Source organism: Bombus pyrosoma, linkage group LG2, assembly GCF_014825855.1.
Source record: "Bombus pyrosoma isolate SC7728 linkage group LG2, ASM1482585v1, whole genome shotgun sequence".
NCBI classification, from domain to species: Eukaryota; Metazoa; Arthropoda; class Insecta; order Hymenoptera; family Apidae; genus Bombus; species Bombus pyrosoma.
The window spans coordinates 12171761-12193171 of NC_057771.1; the positions used below are offsets into that span (position 1 = coordinate 12171761).

A 21411-nucleotide genomic window follows, 5' to 3' on the forward strand; every position below is an offset into this window, starting at 1 on the left:
TTATATTATTGTATTATTAATAGTATTGTATGATCAATTATTGTATTTGTAAAGCGCTGAATATTTTTATGATATAATAAAGAATTTCGCGCGTTCATTGCGGCAGGATTTCTACGATTCCTATATTCCGTATTCCGTTTTCTTTAAAAAGCAGTTACAACACACGTTAGATTTTAGAAAAATATAAAAATAAATAATTTCAAATTATTATATCACTCATCATGAAATTTATCATAATCATAAGCGCAAATTAAAACACCTTCAACTACTACTAGCACATAACACGATTACGTATCCATCTACTACTAAAAATATTTCTAAACGTACACCCTGAAAGTTAGAAACGAGAATGATTCATTGCATCTACATCACCCATTTCACACGATTGCAGCTGACAATTTCCATGTGTATATAGTTCGGCAGTATTCTAAAAAAATTCTACCGACTAGACAAATCGATCAGTTGAACAACATAAAAAACCCGCGCAAGCGTTGAACTTCTACAAACATCCTCTATATGTAAATACTTGATTTCTAACAACGACTTCATTCCGCGATGATGAACGAAGCAGTGATCGTAGAAAGTGACAGCAACAGCAACAGTGATTACAGTCTTCAATTGAATCGATGGTTCTTACAATCAATCGGCGCTTGGCCATCGTCTCCTTCCACGACAAGACTAGAAAAGATCGTTTCATTTATTTTAAACATCGTTTGCTTAAGTATTGTAATTCTCGCTGTGATTCCTAGTTTACTGCTAATGATTCTAGGAGACGAAAGCTTCAACTTCAAATTGAAGATGTTCGGTTATGTAAGCCATTGGATCTTCAGCGGCATTAATTACACAGCTTTGTTAACACATGGCAAAAATATACGACAATGCATAGAACATATAGAAGCTGACTGGCGAACAGTAACCAGAGAGGAGGATAGAAACGTGATGCTGAAGAACGCGAAATTAGGCCGCTACATAGCGGGTTTTTCCGTCATTTTTGTGCAGGGTAGCGTTTTGTGCTTTTTTTTCGTGGCAGCATTAAATACAGTGGAGATACAAATTGGAAACGAGACGAGGGTCGTACACTTTTTACCTTGTGCAGTATACAAGAAGCTGGTGAACGTCGATGATAGTCTAACAAACGAAATCATGCTTCTCTTGCAAATGTGGTCCACTGTTATAGCAAATTCTAGTACAAGTGGGATTTTTGGTTTGTCAGCTGTGCTAGCTGCACACTCGTGCGGTCAATTGAACGTAATTATGGTATGGATAACTGAATTTGTTAATAAGGCCAGAGAAAGGAAGAAAACTGGCAGTTTTATCGAAATTAGAATGATCGTGGAACGACACCTGAGGACATTGAAGTAAGGTGTACTTTTTTATTCCTTTTCTTGTTGGCTTTGTAGGAATGATCTCTGCGAATACATTATGTGTTAATTACAGTTTTATATCGTGTATCGAGGATGTGATGAACAAAATATATTTTGTCGAGATGTTCAGATCCACGATGGATATTTGCGTAATTGGCTATTATATTCTTTCGGTACTTTTCAAATGTATTATTATTATTATTACTAATGTATTTCTTTCGAGAATCCATTTTTGCATATTATTGTTTCATTCAGTATACGATTTCTTTTTAGGAATGGGCTGACCATGATATTCAGAATTTGATTACGTATTTTATGATGCTCATTTCAATTTGTTTTGACATTTTCGTGATATGTTATATCAGTGAAATATTAACGGAGCAGGTATTTGAGAGTCGTTAACTAAAATTATCACAGTAACTAAAATGAATAATTCATAATCTTGTATAGTAAATGTATAGATTTGTAAGACTATGTTTTTGATGATTTCTTTGTATGTCTTTCATTTAGATTCCTTTGTTAAAAGGTTTCATATTTCAGTCCTTTGTAGTTTTGATATTAATATTAATGTCAAGCGATATGAATATTAATTTTAAATAGTATAAATGTTAAAAATCAAAATCGTGACCATAAGTAATCGAACAAATTCTTAACAGTGCCAAAAAGTTGGTGAAGTGGTTTATATGACAAACTGGTATTATTTACCCAATAAAGTAATCCTCGACTTGATTTTGATCATCGCGCGATCGAGTATGGTTGTTCAATTGACTGCAGGAAAATTCATTCAGATGTCCGTTTATACGTTTGGTAATGTAAGTTAATTCGATACTTGTACTTCTGCTCGTGTTGTCTATTCATTCAAGTATTCTACCGTTTCAGGTATTAAAAACAGGTTTCGCGTATTTGAATATGTTACAACAAATGACGGGATAAAATGGAATCCTAGAAAAAGTGTAACGTGTTTTTAAAAATTGTATATATAAAGAATGAAATATACCTACGTATATTGTATACAATTTTTATGTTAAAAATTGATGTCAGAAATTGTGAATTTCAACCGTAATCAGAATTGCTTTTTAATTTGAACAATTAAAATTAGAAAACGTCAATCGTGAAACTATAAAAAAATGTGAAATAAAATCGAATCATGATATAGTAAGTATGAATATGGAAGTAAAATTGCCTTTCGAAACTCTAATTTCGAAAACTCTAAGTAGAAGAATCAGCAACAATTCATACGGTTTACAATTTCTAGTCGTATCATCATTATATATGTACACGTTTTCGTAAAAGATGATGTCGGCTTATATAATCGATATACGAATATACATGTATAATGGATGTAATGAAAATATGAATTTATATAAATATGCGCAATCTATTTATTGCGTTAATTCTTATTTTTATTTGTAGTACTCTTCGAATAATGTAAAACACAACCAAAAATTGACCTTCAGCACTTAGTATTAAAAAATAGCAATTCCATCCATGAGATTATTTGCAATTTTTGAATACCCCATTAATCCCTTCCTGGAAAAGTTCCCCCATCGTTGTCACGAAAATTGAGTATTTTATTTTATGCTGATAAAGCGAAGATCCAAACCAAGCGAATTTTTATCTCCACATGATAATAAAATTTACTTAAAAATCCATCATGCTATTGTATTCATTTAGTGTAATAGAATAATAGCACACAAATGTAGCTTAGAAAGAGTCTTGAAATATTTGAGTCCTGAATGGCTGAATTAATCCAACCTACATTATTCGAGAAATATACATTTTTCTATACTTCCAATTCAATCCCGATATATCGCACGAATTATTCTCCTTGCGTATACACCATCCACTACGTCACACGACATCTTTTGAACTGTCGACAACTTTTAAACGTATTCAGTAACTGCTTCAACAAGTGGTACAGAAACTGACTAGACAAATCGATCGGCATGTACAATTTATAATTCTGAGAAAGCTGCGCAAGCGTTAAGAAATCCTGGTTCACTGGCACACGCGGTGCAGGCTATTCTCGATTCAGTTGTTTTTACAGCGTCGATGAGTAGCCACCATGACGAATAAAACTGTGACTATAAAGATCGACTTTGATGGCCGTAGCGACTACAGTCTTCAATTAAATCGCTGGTTCTTAAAACCGATCGGTGCGTGGCCTTCTTTTCCCTCTACTTCGAGACTCGAAAGAATCATGTCCTTCGTTTTAATCGTCATCTGCTACGTCATTTTAATCTGCACTATAATCCCCTGTTTACTCCACATAATCCTGGAAAATGAAAGTTTTCGTATTAAACTAAGGCTGATTGGACCTGTGAGTTATTTGTGCGTCGGTAGCATCAATTATACTACTCTGTTATTACGAGGTAAAGATATACGATATTGCGTCGAGCATATGCAAGCAGACTGGAGAACAGTGAAGAGGGAAAAGGATCAACAAGTGATGCTGAAGAGCGCAAAATTTGGTCGCTATGTGACGGCTTCAACAGCGGCCTTCATGCAAGGTGGTGTTTTTTGTTATTGTTTCATGACAGCGTTGAGCACAGAGGTAATCCAAGTAGGTAATGAAACGAGGATCGTGCACCAGTTGCCATATGTGATATACAAAGAACTGATAGATATCAATGAAAGTCCTACGAATGAGATTATTCTCTTTATGCAATTTTTAACTGGGTTCATCGTAAGTTCTAGTACACTAGGGATTCTCAGTATAACGGTTGTTCTAATTGCTCACGCGTGTGGCCAGTTGAATGTTGTTATGACATGGATCACAGAATTTGTAAATGAATCGAGGAAAGAGAAAATAGCTCCATTTGAGAACATAGGAATTATCGTGGAACGTCATCTGAGAACACTGAGGTATTCTGTTTTATATCGTTCTTATATGTTCTTGTTTGTATTTCTGTAATCTTCCTATGTTCCAATTACAGTTTTGTATCGAGTATCGAGGAGACGGTAAATCGAATATTCTTCTTGGAAGTGCTTAGATCCACCCTGCATATGTGTATGCTCAGCTATTACATTGTTACGGTACATATTAATTATTGATATTTCTCATTATATTAAATAAATATTAAACTAAAGAAAACTTATTAAAATAATAAACTATAACATTTATTTTATTAGTAAATCCTTTCTGTGTACGATCTTTGCATTCTCTTTGCATATTTTAGGAATGGTCTGATAGTGATATTCAAATTTTGACCACCTATTCCATGCTTCTGGCTTCAATCTGTTTCAACATTTTTGTAATATGTTATATCGGTGAAACATTGACAGAACAGGTACTGAAACGTAATAGATCAAAGCCATAATGAATATTAATCGAACGAATTTTTAACAGAGCAAAAAAGTTGGTGACGTGGTGTATATGGCAAATTGGTACTACTTAACCGAAAAGAGAATCCTTGAGTTGATTTTAATCATTATGCGGTCGAGTGTGGTCGTTGAAATCACCGCAGGGAAGATAATTCATATGTCCATTCAAACGTTCAGTACTGTAAGCCTGCTTGATATTTCCGTTTATGCTGGAACGCCATCTATCTGAATTTATTAAAGAGTTAAAATATAAAATTTGGCTGTTGATGATCTCTTATTTGAATGATAGAAATTTGCGTTCCTATAAGTAAAGTCAGACGATGGAAGTTCGTTTAATCAGACTACTGTACACATTATCTACATATTTATCCTCATGAAATCATTGTTATTTCAGGTTATAAAAACTGCTTTCACGTATCTGAACCTGTTGCGTCAAGTGACGTAATAAAATATAATCTTAAAGTATAGTTTATACTGCACAAGTTTTTACGATTTTAAGTATAGATACTGGCAATAATATTGTTGAAAATATTGTTTGTATTCGTGTAACTTTTATGCATGATATATTTCTTATACACCTTTTGCTAAGATATACTGAAAGATAACCTCAACTTGTATCACGAAACAAATGTCTATTCTAACTGTAGGAAAAAGAATTGGAATATTAAACAAATAAAACAAAACATATATGATTTTCCATTATTTAGAATAAGTAAATCACGGTACATACATATGCATAGATACTGTATTCATTTTCTGACCATCCAATCTGTTCATTTTACCTGACCATCTTCGAAAGTGGATATCAATTCTCCGCCGATTATTGTTCAAAAAATGACCCTAATATAGTCAACTCTGTCAACTCATAATCTTTATTACACTAATCTCTAATTATATCATAGCATTTTCAGAATTACCTGTGCAAATCGTGTTTAGTATTTAAAAAATTTAACTGCCGTAGTGAAATCGTTTGTATTTCCACACACTCCACCAAGAATTCCATAAATCTTCCCATATTTTAAATAGGTCCACTAAACCATATAGTCACTTCACAAAATAGCTGTCAACGACTTCTAAACCTTCACATTTGCGTGTACTGCTGCAACTAGATGCAAAGACTGACTACACGAATCGACCCGCTTACAATGCGCAAGCGCTATACAACCTGATACACTTTCTCCTTTCATGAAAAATATCCGATTCAGTCGTCCCCACAACTTTAGTGGACACTATGACGAATAAGTCTGCGGTAGTAGAAAAAACTTTTGATAGTCTGAGCGATTACAGTTTGCAGTTTAATCGATGGCTACTAATATCAATAGGTGCCTGGCCTGCGTCCACATCAACATCGAGACGCGAAAGAATCATTTCGTTTATTTTAATCGCTCTCTGTTATGGCTTTATATTGTTTACCGTGATCCCTTGCATATTCCACTTTATTCTGGAAGATGAAAGTATTCACATGAAATTGAAGGTGCTTGGTCCTCTCAGTCATTGGTTTATCGGAGGCATCAATTACACCAATTTATTGCTACGAAGCAACGAGATTCGTGATTGCATACATCACGTGCGAACTGATTGGAAGATAGTAACGAGACCGGAAGATTCACAAGTGATGATGAAATACGCGAGGATTGGCCGCTTTGTCGCGGCTTTTTGTGCTACTTTCATGCAAGGTGGCGTCTTGACATATTGCGTGGTGACAGCGTTCGCCACTCAAACCATCGAGATCGCCAACGAAACCAGAATTATACGCATGTTACCCTGTGCTGCGTATAAGAATTTAATTCCCGTTGATACCAGTCCAATGAACGAAATTGTCCTCGCCACGCAATTTATATCTGGATTTATTGTAAATTCGAGCGCCGTTGCCGCCATCAGTATTGGTGCTGTATTCACAGCTCACGCCTACGGCCAATTCACTGTCCTGATGAGATGGATCAACGAATTTGTGAATCGATCGAAAAATCAGAGAAAAAGTGTTGAGTTTAACGAAATAGGTGAGATCGTTGAACATCATCTCAGAATCCTCAGGTAAGATATATTTCTGCATTTTTGTCGGGATTTTAGTGCGGAGTTTTTCATGTGCATATCGATTGCAGTTTGATAGCAGGTATCGAAAACGTGTTGACACAATTCTGTTTCATGGAATTGTTAAAAAGCAAGCTTGACATATGCATGCTCGGATATTACATTCTTACGGTACGTAAAGATAAGAAATATAACATGTGCTTATTTTTATGTGTTTCTATGGTAACTATAATTTACTTAAACGCTCAAGTGGCCCAAAATAGGTGCTGAAGAATCACTCGTGATTGGTTAACAATATGTTTATTAACGAATAGCTGTTTGCACTTCGTGGATACAAGTTCGACTTCTAGGCGATGCGTTACGATAGCGGTTCAGAGTGCGCGGGGCTAGTTCAGATGATGATTACTCAACTATCGACTGTCGGCTAACGACTCGATTGCTGACTGGAGACTTTTTTTTTGCACGTAGAGATCTCCTTATGGACACTCCGCCGCTGCGGGCAGTAGCAGAGCAGTGTCGGACTCTTACCGATTAAGACTCCACGATGGCCCGCCTACGCGTATGACAAGAATGCTTCGTGGTCTCGGTCTTTGCGAATTACTACCAGTGCATTCCCGCATCCCCTTGATCGAGCCGGTCCTAATGTATTGGCGCCAGTGGAGGCCATTGCCCCTGGCGCCATTATCCCTGCTGGTCGCGTCCCGTTGGGGGCGGCCGTGGAGCGGCCCTGGGCCGCCTGAACGCCATCCCCTCCATCGCGTTACCCTACAAGGGTGAGAGTTTCTCTTTCTCTCCCTTTCTGCCCGCTCCTTTACTCGCTCGCAGAAGAGGCGGACAGTCTCGTATTCCTGCGGCCCGCTCAGCATCGCTTCTACGATCGCCGAGGGGGTCAATTTCTCGCCTATGACGAGACGCAAGGTATAGCGGGGCAGCTCCCACGCCGGACAAAACTCCAGCGTGTGCTGCGCTGTGTCCCTGCCCTCCCCGCAGTGGTGAAGGATGTTCGTCGTCTCGCGTCCGATTTTCATCAGGTATTCGGCGAACACGCCGTGTCCCGTGAGCACCTGGGTCATCCTGAAGGACAGCGGGAAACCGCGGCGGTTTCTTCATGCCTGCCAACTTGGGAGGCCTCGATGTTCGCCTCCCTCGTTGATCAGCTGAGACCGTCACTGGTCCCACGCATCCTTCTCGACGGTTCCCAGATCGTTTGGGACCGCCTGCTCGGCCGCGTTCTCTTCGGGGTCCAGCGCTCTCATATGGGAGTATCTCCGCTTGAGTGCCGATGTCTAGAACTCCTACGGGGGAAACGCGGCCAAAACAGTCGCCGACGCGTGAGACACCGTTCGGTATCTCCTAACGATTCTGATGGCGATCACCCTGTGCAGCCTCCTTAGGAGCAGGATGCTGCTGCAACTCGCCATCAGATCATCCGCCCACACCGGGGCCCCGTACATCGCTCGGGATCGAACTCTCGACTAGCGACTCGAGACTCAACTGACTTTCCGTCACGATGATGCTGCAGAGGAAAACTATGATAGGTGTGTCTAAGGATACGAGGTCATCAGATTCGTCGAGGAAAATCTTCGTTAGGAAAGTGAAGGAAATGGACATTGCTGTTAATTGGTTAATCTTTAGGTCGGTGGTTGAGGAAGGATGCTAACCACCCTCGAGAGAAAGTTGCTAGCGGGAAGCATCGTACGTGAGAAAAACCATATTTCCCGTATCTTCCTGTAGTATGTAATAAATTTTAGGAAATGCTAAAACAAAGGCTATTTGCTCGTTTGAAGAACCTTAGCTAAATTAGGAAAATCCTAAGGTTTATAGCGGGTCCTTAGATTAGATAGAAAATGTGCTATAAAAGTATTTCGACGTCTGGCAATCATCTTGTCCGAAGGATAGGGTCTTTGTATAGCGGGCCACGGGACAGAAACCGTTACAAAGTTTACTGTCGAGTGCCGCTACACTTTTTTTATTAATTCAAGTAACTTGTATTTGAATACTGCAATGATTTTAATTACGATTCTTTTACTTTGGGACTTTTTGAATTCCATAATTTAAAGGACGTAGATAATTGATTCAATTAATAGTGAAATATTTGTATTTTCAGGAATGGGCCGAACATGATATTCGAAATCTGACTACCTATTTCATGATAATGGCGTCCATGAGTTTCAATATTTTTACAGTATGTTATATCGGTGATATATTGACAGAACAGGTAACAGATAAAATAATCTGATAACTTAAGTATAATGAATTCAAAGTGTAATCGACGTTCCAAATCTCTACCAGAGCAAAAAATTTGGCGATGTGGTATATATGACAAAGTGGTATTATTTGCCTAATAAAGACATGTTTGATTTGATTCTGATCATCTCAAGATCCAATTCTGCAATTAAAATCACGGCTGGAAAAATAACTCACATGTCCATAAATACATTCGGTGATGTAAGTCATGCATTTACATATCTCTGTCCTTATAAAGTGTTCAATCCATATGGAAATGATCGGTATTTCAGGTAATGAAAACTGCGTTCGCCTATTTGAATCTGTTGCGTCAAGTGACATGACGATATGCACCGCTGGTAAAACCTATACATAAAATTGTAAGATTTAAAACATAAAAATTTGCAAATATATCGCATGACATTTTTGTACGAATATCCTCGAATATTAAATCAAGACAAGTTGGAAATTTTTCATGTTACAATATAGTAATATGGAAAAATTATAAAATTGCTAATTAGTATTTATTGCTGATAATATTGAAATGTATTTACTATCATGGCGTCTGAGTACTCTTTTCTTCCATAGTCACCATTTTTTCATTTGTTTCGATCGTTAAAATTTACCTATCTTACAGACAACATCAAAATATATACCTCATACCAATGCAATATTTTGAAATCATGTAACTGTACATGCTCAGTAATGAAACACTCGAGCCTCAAAATATGGAGGTCCTTTAAACAACATTGACCTGATCAAAAAATCAATGATACATACTCCAACGTACCAAGAACTTACAACAATGAAAATAAAACAAACATTTACCTTCGTTGCATATCTCAAAAAACTAATTTCTAGAATCGTAAAATCTAGAACATTTCACATCTCGCAAAGTACTGCACCAATGACTTCATCAATTCAATCATATACCAACTAAACCCAACATAATCTGTCGTAGAACCAATAATGTGTATGTCCACGTTGTGCGTTCCCACGATAGCTTTCGGTAACTTTCAAGCATACACAATCGCGTGCACCGTACAAGTTGTAAAAACTGTCCAGACAAATCGATCGTCATAGAATCACTCAGAACTTTATGCAAGTGTTATACACTCTGATGCACCGACTCCATTCATGTGAAACATTCGATTCAGTAGTTCTCATAACTTCGTCGAGTGACCACGATGACAGAATCTGTAAAAAGCGAGGAAAATTTGTATAGCCTTAGCGATTACAGTTTGCAATTAAATCGATGGTTCCTCAAACCAATCGGAGTTTGGCCTCTACCCGCATCCACTTCGAGGCTCGAAAGAATTATTTGCTTTGTTTTAATCTTTCTCTGTTACTTCTTCGTGTTGTTCACCATAATCCCCTGTTTACTCCACCTCATTCTGGAAGATGAGAATATTCGCATGAAACTGAAGGTACTTGGCCCTTTCAGTCATTGGCTTATCGGTGGCATTAATTATAGCACCTTGTTGTTACGAAGCAGAGAGATGCGTGTTTGTATAGAACATGTACAAAATGACTGGAAAATCGTAACTAGGCAGAAGGATCAACAGGTAATGATGCGTTATGCGAGGATTGGCCGCTATATTACAGTTTTCTGTACTACTTTCATGCAAGTTGGTGTCTTGTCACACTGCACGATGGCGGCTTTCGCCACGAGAATCATCGAGATAGGAAATGAAACAAAAATTATACGTCTGTTACCCTGCGGTTTCTATAAAAATTTAATCCCAATTGACGTTAGTCCAACATATGAAATCATACTTGCTTCGCAATTTATGTCTGGATTTATCGCAAATTCAAGCGCAGTTGGCGCAGTTGGCATGGCTGCTGTATTTGCAGCCCACGCGTATGGCCAACTGACTATTCTCATGATGTGGATCAAGGAATTTGTGAATCGATCGAAGGATCATAATACAAATGTTGGACTGAATGAAATTGGCGAGATCGTTGAACATCATCTCAGAGTTCTGAGGTAAGATTTATCGAAGAATATTTATTGCGTTATTTTGGTGCCTATTCGTAACATACTATAAGTACATATTGAATGCAGTTTTATAGCAGGTATCGAAGATGTGATGAATGAAATATGCTTCATGGAACTGTTCAAGTGTACGATGAACATTTGCATGATTGGATATTATATCCTTATGGTACGTTCATAAAGGATTTATTTTATTTTAGAGAGAAAAATATATGAGTTTATTTACTCATTCCAGTATGTTCCCTAATAATAATTTATTATACATAGATACGTATTTTGGAAACGATACTTATTTTGATATTGCAATTCTTATTTTGAGTAAAACTCTTACTTTGAATTAAAAAAATATTACTTTGAATTACCAGCTTTCTATATTTAATAACTTTTGTTGATACTTTTAGCCAGTCTGGTGATATATTTTCTTTAAAATTTTTGCCTTTCTTTAAACAATATTGCTTTCAAATTCACTGAATAAAAGGTAGTTAATTTAATTAAAAATATATCATATTTTCTTTAGGAATGGAGAGATCATGATATTCAGTATATGCCCGCATATTTAATAATACTTTTTTCTATGACTTTTAACATTTTTGTCATATGTTATATTGGTGAGACACTAAAAGAACAGGTAACGAACATATAGGTAACATAAATTGTTTCCAAATATAATCAACATTTACCGCGAAAATTTTCAATAGTGCGAAAAAGTTGGAGAAATGGCTTATATGACAAACTGGTACTACTTACCTTACAAGGACATACTTAATTTGATCCAGATAATCTTAAGATCCAGCATGATGATTAAAATCACTGCTGGTAAGCTAGTTAATATGTCCATATTCACCTTCGGTAATGTAAGTTATCAGTTTATTTACATTTATCTATATTCACCAATTGTTGAAAAATCTGATACTATTCCAGGTAATGAAAACTGCTTGCACATATTTCAACCTGTTGCGTCAAGTCACATAACACAGTACATTTTTGATCTGTTGATGCGTAAACTTGTAAAATTTAAAATATAAGGAGTATTAAAGATATTGCTTATTATTTTTATATATACAAGACAATACATGTGGCAATGTCATATACATGTATATAAATATATATGACAATCTGTCATTTGTCTATCCTTTTGAAAAGTTATAACGCATTATTATACATATTAATACATAATTGTTACATTAAACTTAAACCTTATAGTTTATAATTATTATGTAATTATTAAATATTTAATGTAAGTATTAGCAATGCTATACGGGAGTTCATGGATAAAGATAATTTATCCCTTCTCTCCTGTAATCTTACTTTTGTTTTAACAAGTAAACAGGTTTTTAACATCGTAGGAAATATTTTAGTTTATATATAAGACGGAAAATCGTGTATATCTTCCATATCTTCTATAAACATAAGAAATTTTGTTAGAATAAAAAGACACCTAAGCACAAAAAAACTCGTTAAAAACAGAAAGTAAGGGTTGCTTTCCCTTCGTCATCGCATAATGAATAATTTCGCTGTAGTCAATATCCATGAAACTCGGTATAACATTTAAACGCTAATTCGAATATCAGTGAAATTATTAAAAAGTAGTATATATAGCATACCTTAGCATTCACCAGCATGAGATCGTCTGACATGTATCACGTCTGCAAATCATGCTTCAAACTTTTAAAACATATGTCTGATCAGCTTTCCCATCCTGCGAAAAAGTCCAAATTATCCTCCGTCGTCCCATCCTTATCTTACGCACAGTGACTAATTTACGCGATTACTGTAACGCATACAACTGAAACTAATTGAAAACTAAACTTTATCACAAATTTAATGTGCCTTTGCTGAATTATAACTGTGGTTTAGATCACAAACGTGATGCGACAGTAGGAGGTAAGATACAGAAAAAAAAGAATGATAGCATTTACGAAAAACGTATTGTAACCGAAATATCGCACATAAAAATTATATAGAACTCATGGGAGAAACATTTCTAATACCATACGTTCGCACTTATGGCTTTGCCGTGCACGCATACACACCTCCTCGCAGATCGAATCAACGAGTGGTTAGGAGGCAAGTTCTGCACTGACAAGCTGCTCGAATCAGATTTGTTGAGAGAAGGCCAACGAAGTTAGCACATGCGCGATGTCGAAAGCTTCAGTAATCGATGTATCACCGTTCATCATCCCTTCAGTTGTGCGTGCACTTTTGACTCGTTGATATCATTCCATACAGTATGGTCATCCTTGTAAATCCATCAACCCATTCATGGGACAAAGACTGGATGTATAGTATCCAGATAAATCGTTGGTTGCTCAAATCAATCGGAGTCTGGCCTATCTCCCTGTGTATCACAACAACAGAAAAGAGCAATTCCATCATCCTCACCTTGATTAGCTCCTTTCTAATAAGTTTCCTCCTGGTACCTTGCGCTCTTTGCACTTTTCTCGTCAAAACAGACGATCCCGAAGCCAAGATCAAAATGGTCGGTGTGCTCAGCTTCTGCGTGATGGCTGCGATTAAATATTACATCCTCGCCTCCCGTGGTGTCATGATTGGAAAATGTATCGAGAATATTCGTTTAGACTGGGATCGTATTCATGCGCAACTGCGCCGAGAAGACAGAGAAATTATGAAAGAGAATGCAAGAATTGGGAGATCTTTGGCGATCTTTTGCGCTGGCTTCATGTATTCTGGCGGATTTTTCTATACCACCGTGATGCCACTATGCTCCAAACGCACGGAAATCATCGACAACGAAACCGTGAGAACACAAGCGTTTCCCATTTACCGCGGTCTTCTGGATCCACGGACAAGTCCTTCGTTTGAAATCGTGCAGTTCATGCAATGTTTGGCTGGATTTGTGATATATTCAGTAACTGTCGGTGCTTGTAGCTTGGCTGCTGTATTCGTCATGCACGTCTGCGGACAGTTTGGAATCCTCGTGAGAATGCTTCAAAAACTTGTCGGTAGTCTGGAAGAAGAAAAGAACTTGAACGCCCATGAACAACGATTAGGCGATATTGTAGAACATCATTTACACATACTAGGGTAAAGAGTGTTTCAATGTTTATGTAGATCGTATAGACTATGTAAACGTATAATTTGCAAACAATTTTTAGTTTTATATCTCAGATAGAAGATCTTCTTAACGAAATATGTTTCGTGGAACTAATAGGCTGTACGGTGAATATTTGTTTCCTTGCATATCATTTACTCACGGTAATGAAGTGATGCTGATAAAGATATTAAAATACAGTAGAACTCCATTTACACGAACTTGTATAATTACGCATAATTTTTACAACATTGACAAGTACCTTATATAATTGAAATTCATATCATGAGGGCCCCATGTTTCTCTTCACCAACTTTAATCTTTCGTTTACCTAATATGAATCCATGTTCATATTAGCAAATTCAAACAACCGAAATTCATTTAATTGAATACTGACTAAATTTTTACTCAAATAAGTAGAATTTATATAAACGGAGTTCTACTGTATCGATATATCGAATTACATTTATCATGTTTTATTGTCAATTTTCTAGGAATGGGAGCAAAGTGACACTATAGGAACATTGACTTATTGCACATTGCTCATATCATTTACGTTCAATATTTTCATCCTGTGTTACATTGGCGAAATTTTATCTGAACAAGTAATTTACTTATTTTGAAAGTTATTGTTTGGTATTATTTTATCTGAACTATAAATGCAATTCTAATAAAATACTGTAATTTCAATATTGTAGTGTAGGAACATTAGTCTTTCGGCCTATATGATCGATTGGTATCGTTTGCCACAAAAGAAAGCACTGGGACTGATTTTAATATTCGCCGTTGCAAACTCTTCCACGANAATTAACAGCTGGAAAAATCGTCGAATTATCCTTAGCCAGTTTCTGCAGCGTAAGTAGCGTATATTTATCTATTCGTTGATTATTTTGAATTATATAAACCGCATTCTTGTAGAATTTTCTCCGCTACAGGTGCTAAAGTCCGCATTCGCATATTTGAGTCTGCTTCGTACTCTCACTACATGAAAATACGAAATTATATTATATTTGCTTTAGTATCTTCTTATTAAAATCTAGACTAGTTATCGGACAAAGAGTGTTTCCAAGTTTTACTGATTTGAAAGATTATATTTTGGAGAAATGGATTCATTTTTGAGTATAATAAATGACTAGATAAATAAAAATTTATAAATCACTGTAAAGTAAAAATTTTGAAATCTTAAAAGTATTTCCATGCTATTTCTCGAAATATTCTTTCGAATAAATACATTGTACGCTTCAACATGGCCATTTGGCATTTCTAATCGCTTGTCATTTGGGAGTTGCCTCATATTAATTCAAGAACAATAAAAGAGATGCTTAGTGCAATAAAAATGCTGTACTAAAATAATGAAAAATATAGTAATTTGCAATAATATTTGTTTGTATCTCTCCATACAAATAATTGAAGAATCAACTTAACGGTCGTGCACTCAAATGTATGTTTCATATACGGGCAATATCTACGAATTGCAGCATAATATATTCCAACTAGACCAATTATTTAACATTAAACCTACCGACAATTCTTGTATACCTCTTCCTACCATGTGCTGTCAAAATGACCGGTGATTAAAACATACCTCTGATCAGCTTTCCCATCCTGCGAAAAAGTCCAAATTATCCTCCGTCATCCCATCCTTATATTACGCACAGTGACTAATTCACGCGATTACTGTAACACATACAACTGAAACTAATTGAAAACTAAACTTTATCACAAATGCAATATGCCTTTGTTGAATTATAACTGTGATTCAAATCACAAACGTGATACGACAGTAGGAGGTAAGATACAGAAAAAAAAGAATGATAGCATTTACGAAAAACGTATTGTAACCGAAATATCGCACATAAAAATTATATAGAACTCATGGGAGAAGCATTTCTAATACCATACGTTCGCACTTATGGCTTCGCCGTGCACGCATACACACCTCCTCGCGGATCGAATCAACTAGTGGTTAGGAGGTAAGTTCTGCACTGGCAAGCTGCTCGAATCAGGTTTGTAGAGAGAAAGCCGACGAAATTAGCACATGCGCGATGTCGAAAACTTCAGTAATCGATGTATCACCGTTCATCATCCCTTCAGTTGTGCGTGCACTTTCGACTCGTTAATATCATTCCATACAGTATGGTCGTCCTTGTAAATCCATCAACCCATTCATGGAAAGACTGGATGTATAGTATCCAGATAAATCGTTGGTTGCTCAAGTCAATCGGAGTCTGGCCTATTTCCCTGTGTATCACAACAACCGAAAAGATCAATTCCATCATCCTCACCTTGATTAGCTCCTTTTTAATAAGTTTCCTCCTGGTACCTTGCGCTCTCTGCACTCTCCTCGACAAAACAGGCGATCTCGATACCAAGATCAAAATGATCGGTCCGCTCAGTTTCTGCATGATGGCTGCGATTAAATATTACATCCTCGTCTCTCGTGGTGCCAAGATTGGAAAATGTATCGAGAATATTCGTTCAGACTGGGATCGTATTTATGCGCAACTGCGACAAGAAGACAGAGAAATTATGAAAGAGAATGCAAGAATTGGGAGATCTTTGGCGATCTTTTGCGCTGGCTTCATGTATTCCGGCGGATTTTTCTATACCACCGTGATGCCACTATGCACCAAACGCACGGAAATCATCGACAACGAAACCGTGAGGTCACAAGCGTTTCCTATTTACCGCGGTCTTCTGGATCCACGGACTAGTCCCTCGTTTGAAATCGTGCAGTTCATGCAATGTTTGGCTGGATTTGTGATATATTCAGTAACTGTCGGTGCTTGCAGCTTGGCTGCTGTATTCGTCATGCACGTCTGTGGACAGTTTGGAATCCTCGTGAGAAAGCTTCAAAGACTTGTCGGTAGTCTGGAAGAAGAAAAGAACTTGAACGTCCATGAACAACGATTAGGCGATATTGTAGAACATCATTTACACATACTAGGGTAAAGAGTGTTTCAGTGTTTATGTAGATCGTATGGACTATGTAAACATATAATTTTCAAACAATTTTTAGTTTTATATCTCAGATAGAAGACCTTCTTAACGAAATATGTTTCGTGGAACTAATAGGCTGTACGATGAATATTTGTTTTCTCGGATATTATTTACTCACGGTAATGAAGTGATGCTGATAAAGATATTAAAATACAGTAGAACTCCATTTACACGAACTTGTATAATTACGCATAATTTTGACAACATTGACAAGTACCTTATATAATTGAAATTCATATCATGAGGGCCCCACGTTTCTCTTCACCAACTTTAATCTTTCGTTTACCTAATATGAATCCATGTTCATATTAGCAAATTCAAACAACCGAAATTCATTTAATTGAATACTGACTAAATTTTTGCTCAAATAAGTAGATAAGTAGATAAACGGAATTCTACTGTATCGATATATCGAATTACATTTCTCATATTTTGTTGTCAGTTTTCTAGGAATGGGAGCAAAGTGAAACTATAGGAACATTGACTTATTGCACATTGCTCATATCATTTACGTTCAATATTTTCATCCTGTGTTACATTGGCGAAATTTTATCTGAACAGGTAATTTACTTATTTTGAAAGTTATTGTTTGGTATTATTTTATCTGAACTATAAATGCAATTCTAATAAAATACTGTAATTTCAATATTGTAGTGTAGGAACATTAGTCTTTCGGCCTATATGATCGATTGGTATCGTTTGCCACAAAAGAAAGCACTGGGACTGATTTTAATATTCGCCGTTGCAAACTCTTCCACGANAATTAACAGCTGGAAAAATCGTCGAATTATCCTTAGCCAGTTTCTGCAGCGTAAGCGTATATTTATCTATTCGTTGATTATTTTGAATTATATAACCCGCATTCTTGTAGAATTTTCTCCGCTACAGGTGTTAAAGTCCGCATTCGCATATTTGAGTCTGCTCCGTACTCTCACTACATGAAAATACGAAATCATATTATATTTGCTTTCGTATCTTCTTATTAAAATCTGAAGTAGTTATCGGACAAAAAGTGTTTCGAAGTTCTACTGATTTGAAAGACTATATTTTAGAGAAATGGATTCATTTTTAAGTATAATAAATGGCTAGATAAATGAAAATTTGTAAATCACTTTAAAGTAAAAATTATTTATTAAATATTATATATTATAATATTATTTATTATATATTAAAGTAAAAAGTATTTTTATGCTATTTTCTGAAATATTCTTTCGAATAAATACATTGTACGCGACAACATAACCATTTGGCATTTCGAATCGCGTGTCATTTGGCAGTTACCTCATATTAATTCAAAAACAATAAAAGAGATGCTTAGTGCAATAAAAATGCTGCACTAAAATAATGAAAAATATAGTAATTTGCAATAATATTTGTCTGCATCTCTCCACATAAGTAACTGAAGAATCAACTTGACGGTCGTGCACTCAAATATATATTTCATACACGGACAATATCTACGAACTCCAGTATAATATATTCCCACCAAATCAATTATTTGAAGAAGATATTTAACTTCGCCTATTCATTTCTGTAGTAAGACTTTTTAACACATATTTTTTATAAAAACGTAACTCGATCTCTATTGCGTGTACATTGTCCAATTCGTACGACAAGTGTCAACAATTTGAATTGCACATAGATTAATTTACCGCCACAAAAAGTGGTAAACAGCAACTGACAGAATCGATCGGCGCGAATCCTTTGACAAAGTATGCGCGCACATTGGGCAACACAGAGTACTGTCCCCTCGGTTCAGTTGCAACGGCGACATTGCTGAGTGAACACAATGGCAGACGACCCTGTAACAGTTGAAAGAAAATTTGGTAGTCTTAGCGAGTACAGCATACAGGTGAACCGATGGATCTTAAAACCAATAGGCGCTTGGCCCTCTTCAAATTCTACTACTAACCGCGAAAAATTCATGTCATGGATTTTAAATGTGATTTGCTGGTGCTTTTCATTGTTCACTATAATTCCTGGCGTATTAAACATCCTGCTCGAGAAAGAAGACCTTTACCTCAAACTAAAAATGTTTGGTCCACTTAGTCATTGGTGTGTCGGAGGATTCAATTACGCTGTGTTGTTGCTACGCCAAGGTGACATACATTATTGCATAAAACATATAAGAACCGACTGGAAGACTATAACAAGGTTGGATGACCAACGAGTAATGCTAAAAAATGCGAAACTCGGTCGTTACATCGCGTGTTTCTGCGCCGCTTTCATGCATGGGAGCGTCTTTTGCACTTGCCTTGTATTAGGAGCATTTAAACGAACCATCGAAGTCAGAAATGAGACCATCCTCGTATATACTTTACCTTGCCCAGCGTATAAACTTCCAGTTCAAACTAATCCAGGACACGATATCATTCTTGGTACACAATTTTTATCAGCATTTATCGCAACATCAAGCGCCGCTGGCGCGTTTAGTCTTGCTACAGTTTTCGCAAGCCATGCTCTTGGTCAGTTAAATATAATGGTAACTTGGATCAACGAATTCGTGAATCAGCATTCGAAAGATCAGAATAATAATGCTCGTGCCAATAGAATAGGTGTAATCGTGGAACATCATTTGAGAGCTCTAAGGTAATACTTGTTTTTATATTCTTATTTTGATAGTTTAATTAATTTGACTAATGTATTCTTAAATGCAGTTTGATCGCACGTATCGAACGTATTATGAGTCCAATATGCTTCATGGAAATGTTCAAATGTATGCTGGGTATGTGCATGCCTAGCTATTACATTCTTGCGGTATGCTAAACATATTAAGAAATGTATATGGTAATTCTATAGGACCACTGATTGGAAACAAAATTTCTATTATGAAATGAAAAAAGCAATTATCAAGTGAGACTTTTATTGTCACAGCAAAGAATCTTTGAGTTTATAAATTAATTATTAAGTATTCGTTATAATAATATAATAATGGTCATTGACAAGTATGCCGATTAATCATTGGATATATTTATTAAATTTAAGCGTAGTTTGTGTTAAATTGTTTGAAAATTTGCTTTCGCTCCGTGGGCCTTCAATATAATACGTTTCGTACGTTTCTATGTTGAAAACTCAAAAGAATAATGTCTAATGTCGCGTTTACAAATACTTAATTAATCTGATTAATATATGCTCCCCAAATTAAAACAATAAAAAGGCTATAAAATTCGTCTGAACATTATAGTTGTTGAATCTAATTGAAAATATTTACTTTTCCTCAGGAATGGTCTGAACATAATATTCAGAACATAACTGCATATGTTATGATAATTATTTCTATGACTTGCAACATTTTTTTAGTATGTTACATCGGTGAAATAATAATGGAAAAGGTAATGAACGTACGGTAACATAATCTAATACTTTAAACTCATTGATTCAAATGCCTATAGTGTAAAAAGATTGGAGACATGGTTTATATGGCAGACTGGTATCATTTGCCTGACCAAGATATCATAAATCTGATTATGATCATTTCTCGGTCTAGCATGGAAGTTAAAATGACTGCGGGGAAGATAATTGACATGTCCGTATTAACATTCGCTAATGTACGTGTTCTTAATTCTTTTAATTTTGAAAGAAGTTCACTCAAAAATATTCATGGAATCACGTGTGATTGCAGATTGTAAAGACAGTTTTTGCGTACCTAAATATGCTACGTCAGACGACGATGACGTAAGCTGCACATATCTTTAACGTATATCTACTTAGACAATAAACTTTATCATTTTTCTGTTAAAACAACTTGGAGGTACAAAAAATATTTCTTTCACCTTTTATGATGATTAAATGTGTGCTTTTGATGTGCAGTAAAAAAGAACATATTATAGCATAAATCTCATTGAGATGGTTGATAAAATTATAATTATATCTAATCATATTTTTAGACAATTAATTATTGGACAACACTCCTGAAAAATTAATACTATTGAAAGTTCATGTGAAATTATTATTATTTTAATCTAGAATAGCTTTTGAAATTATTACTGATTAGTATGCATTAGTTATTTTTTACTTATTCAAACAATATCAAATATATTTATATTCATTCGTGAAAACATTTCTAGAAATTTCACTGGATTGTATAGATACACATACATGCCTTGCTACGGATTGAATCAACAGGTGGTTATAAGGAGATTTCAACTGCACAGACAGTAAGTTTCTCGAATCTGATTTGCCATATACCATACTTTTAGCACATGAACAATTCTAAAACTTCATTGTAGCTAATACGCATTTACGCACAAGTGTCTATCAATCATGGTGCAATGTACTTCAATCGAATGTCTTCTGTTACAGATGTTAAAATCGTTACTGACTACGGATGTTACAGCCGTCATCTCAATATACTAAATATACTCAATATACTGTACTATCATTACCTGAAAACACATTATTCTGTAAACTAAAGTTAC

The 21411-nt window shown here is 35.8% G+C and overlaps 6 protein-coding genes across 7 annotated transcripts; all 6 read left to right on the forward strand.

Annotated features, from left to right (window-relative positions):
* The first annotated feature begins 535 nt into the window (after positions 1-535).
* On the forward strand, positions 536-2354 carry LOC122572313 (odorant receptor 85c-like). The gene is made up of 5 exons (XM_043737153.1): positions 536-1358; positions 1438-1537; positions 1638-1748; positions 2021-2176; positions 2244-2354. Exons 1-5 carry the CDS (start codon positions 556-558, stop codon positions 2295-2297), a joined length of 1224 nt encoding a protein of 407 aa, XP_043593088.1. The 5' UTR covers positions 536-555; the 3' UTR covers positions 2298-2354.
* LOC122573823 (odorant receptor 4-like) lies at positions 2184-5514 on the forward strand. Its single transcript, XM_043740721.1, has 3 exons — positions 2184-4275; positions 4544-4654; positions 4714-5514. The coding sequence occupies exons 1-3, from the start codon at positions 3430-3432 to the stop codon at positions 4915-4917; spliced, it is 1161 nt and encodes a 386-aa protein (XP_043596656.1). The 5' UTR covers positions 2184-3429; the 3' UTR covers positions 4918-5514.
* Positions 5515-5605: 91 nt separating this feature from the next.
* LOC122572248 (odorant receptor 4-like) lies at positions 5606-9389 on the forward strand. 2 transcript variants are annotated; one of them, XM_043737029.1, is made up of 5 exons: positions 5606-6722; positions 6791-6890; positions 8827-8937; positions 9012-9167; positions 9239-9389. In XM_043737029.1, the coding sequence occupies exons 1-5, from the start codon at positions 5920-5922 to the stop codon at positions 9287-9289; spliced, it is 1221 nt and encodes a 406-aa protein (XP_043592964.1). In that variant the 5' UTR covers positions 5606-5919; the 3' UTR covers positions 9290-9389. The 2 variants fall into 2 exon arrangements, with proteins under 2 accessions (XP_043592964.1, XP_043592963.1); XM_043737028.1 differs by having other exon boundaries at positions 9012-9242.
* LOC122572367 (odorant receptor 4-like) lies at positions 9251-11940 on the forward strand. The gene is made up of 6 exons (XM_043737254.1): positions 9251-9325; positions 10420-10932; positions 11011-11110; positions 11459-11569; positions 11640-11795; positions 11863-11940. Exons 2-6 carry the CDS (start codon positions 10445-10447, stop codon positions 11911-11913), a joined length of 906 nt encoding a protein of 301 aa, XP_043593189.1. The 5' UTR covers positions 9251-9325; positions 10420-10444; the 3' UTR covers positions 11914-11940.
* Positions 11941-13147: 1207 nt separating this feature from the next.
* On the forward strand, positions 13148-18037 carry LOC122573831. Its single transcript, XM_043740734.1, is given in 13 exon segments — positions 13148-13986; positions 14058-14157; positions 14488-14598; positions 14692-14790; positions 14792-14848; positions 14929-14974; positions 15864-15966; positions 16129-16941; positions 17013-17112; positions 17444-17554; positions 17648-17752; positions 17754-17804; positions 17882-18037. Coding segments are annotated over 13 exon segments (2565 nt in total). The 5' UTR covers positions 13148-13171; the 3' UTR covers positions 17936-18037.
* A 745-nt stretch (positions 18038-18782) lies between these two features.
* On the forward strand, positions 18783-21339 carry LOC122572308 (odorant receptor 22c-like). The gene is made up of 5 exons (XM_043737138.1): positions 18783-19582; positions 19651-19750; positions 20215-20325; positions 20386-20541; positions 20616-21339. Exons 1-5 carry the CDS (start codon positions 18783-18785, stop codon positions 20670-20672), a joined length of 1224 nt encoding a protein of 407 aa, XP_043593073.1. The 3' UTR covers positions 20673-21339.
* Positions 21340-21411: the final 72 nt, after the last annotated feature.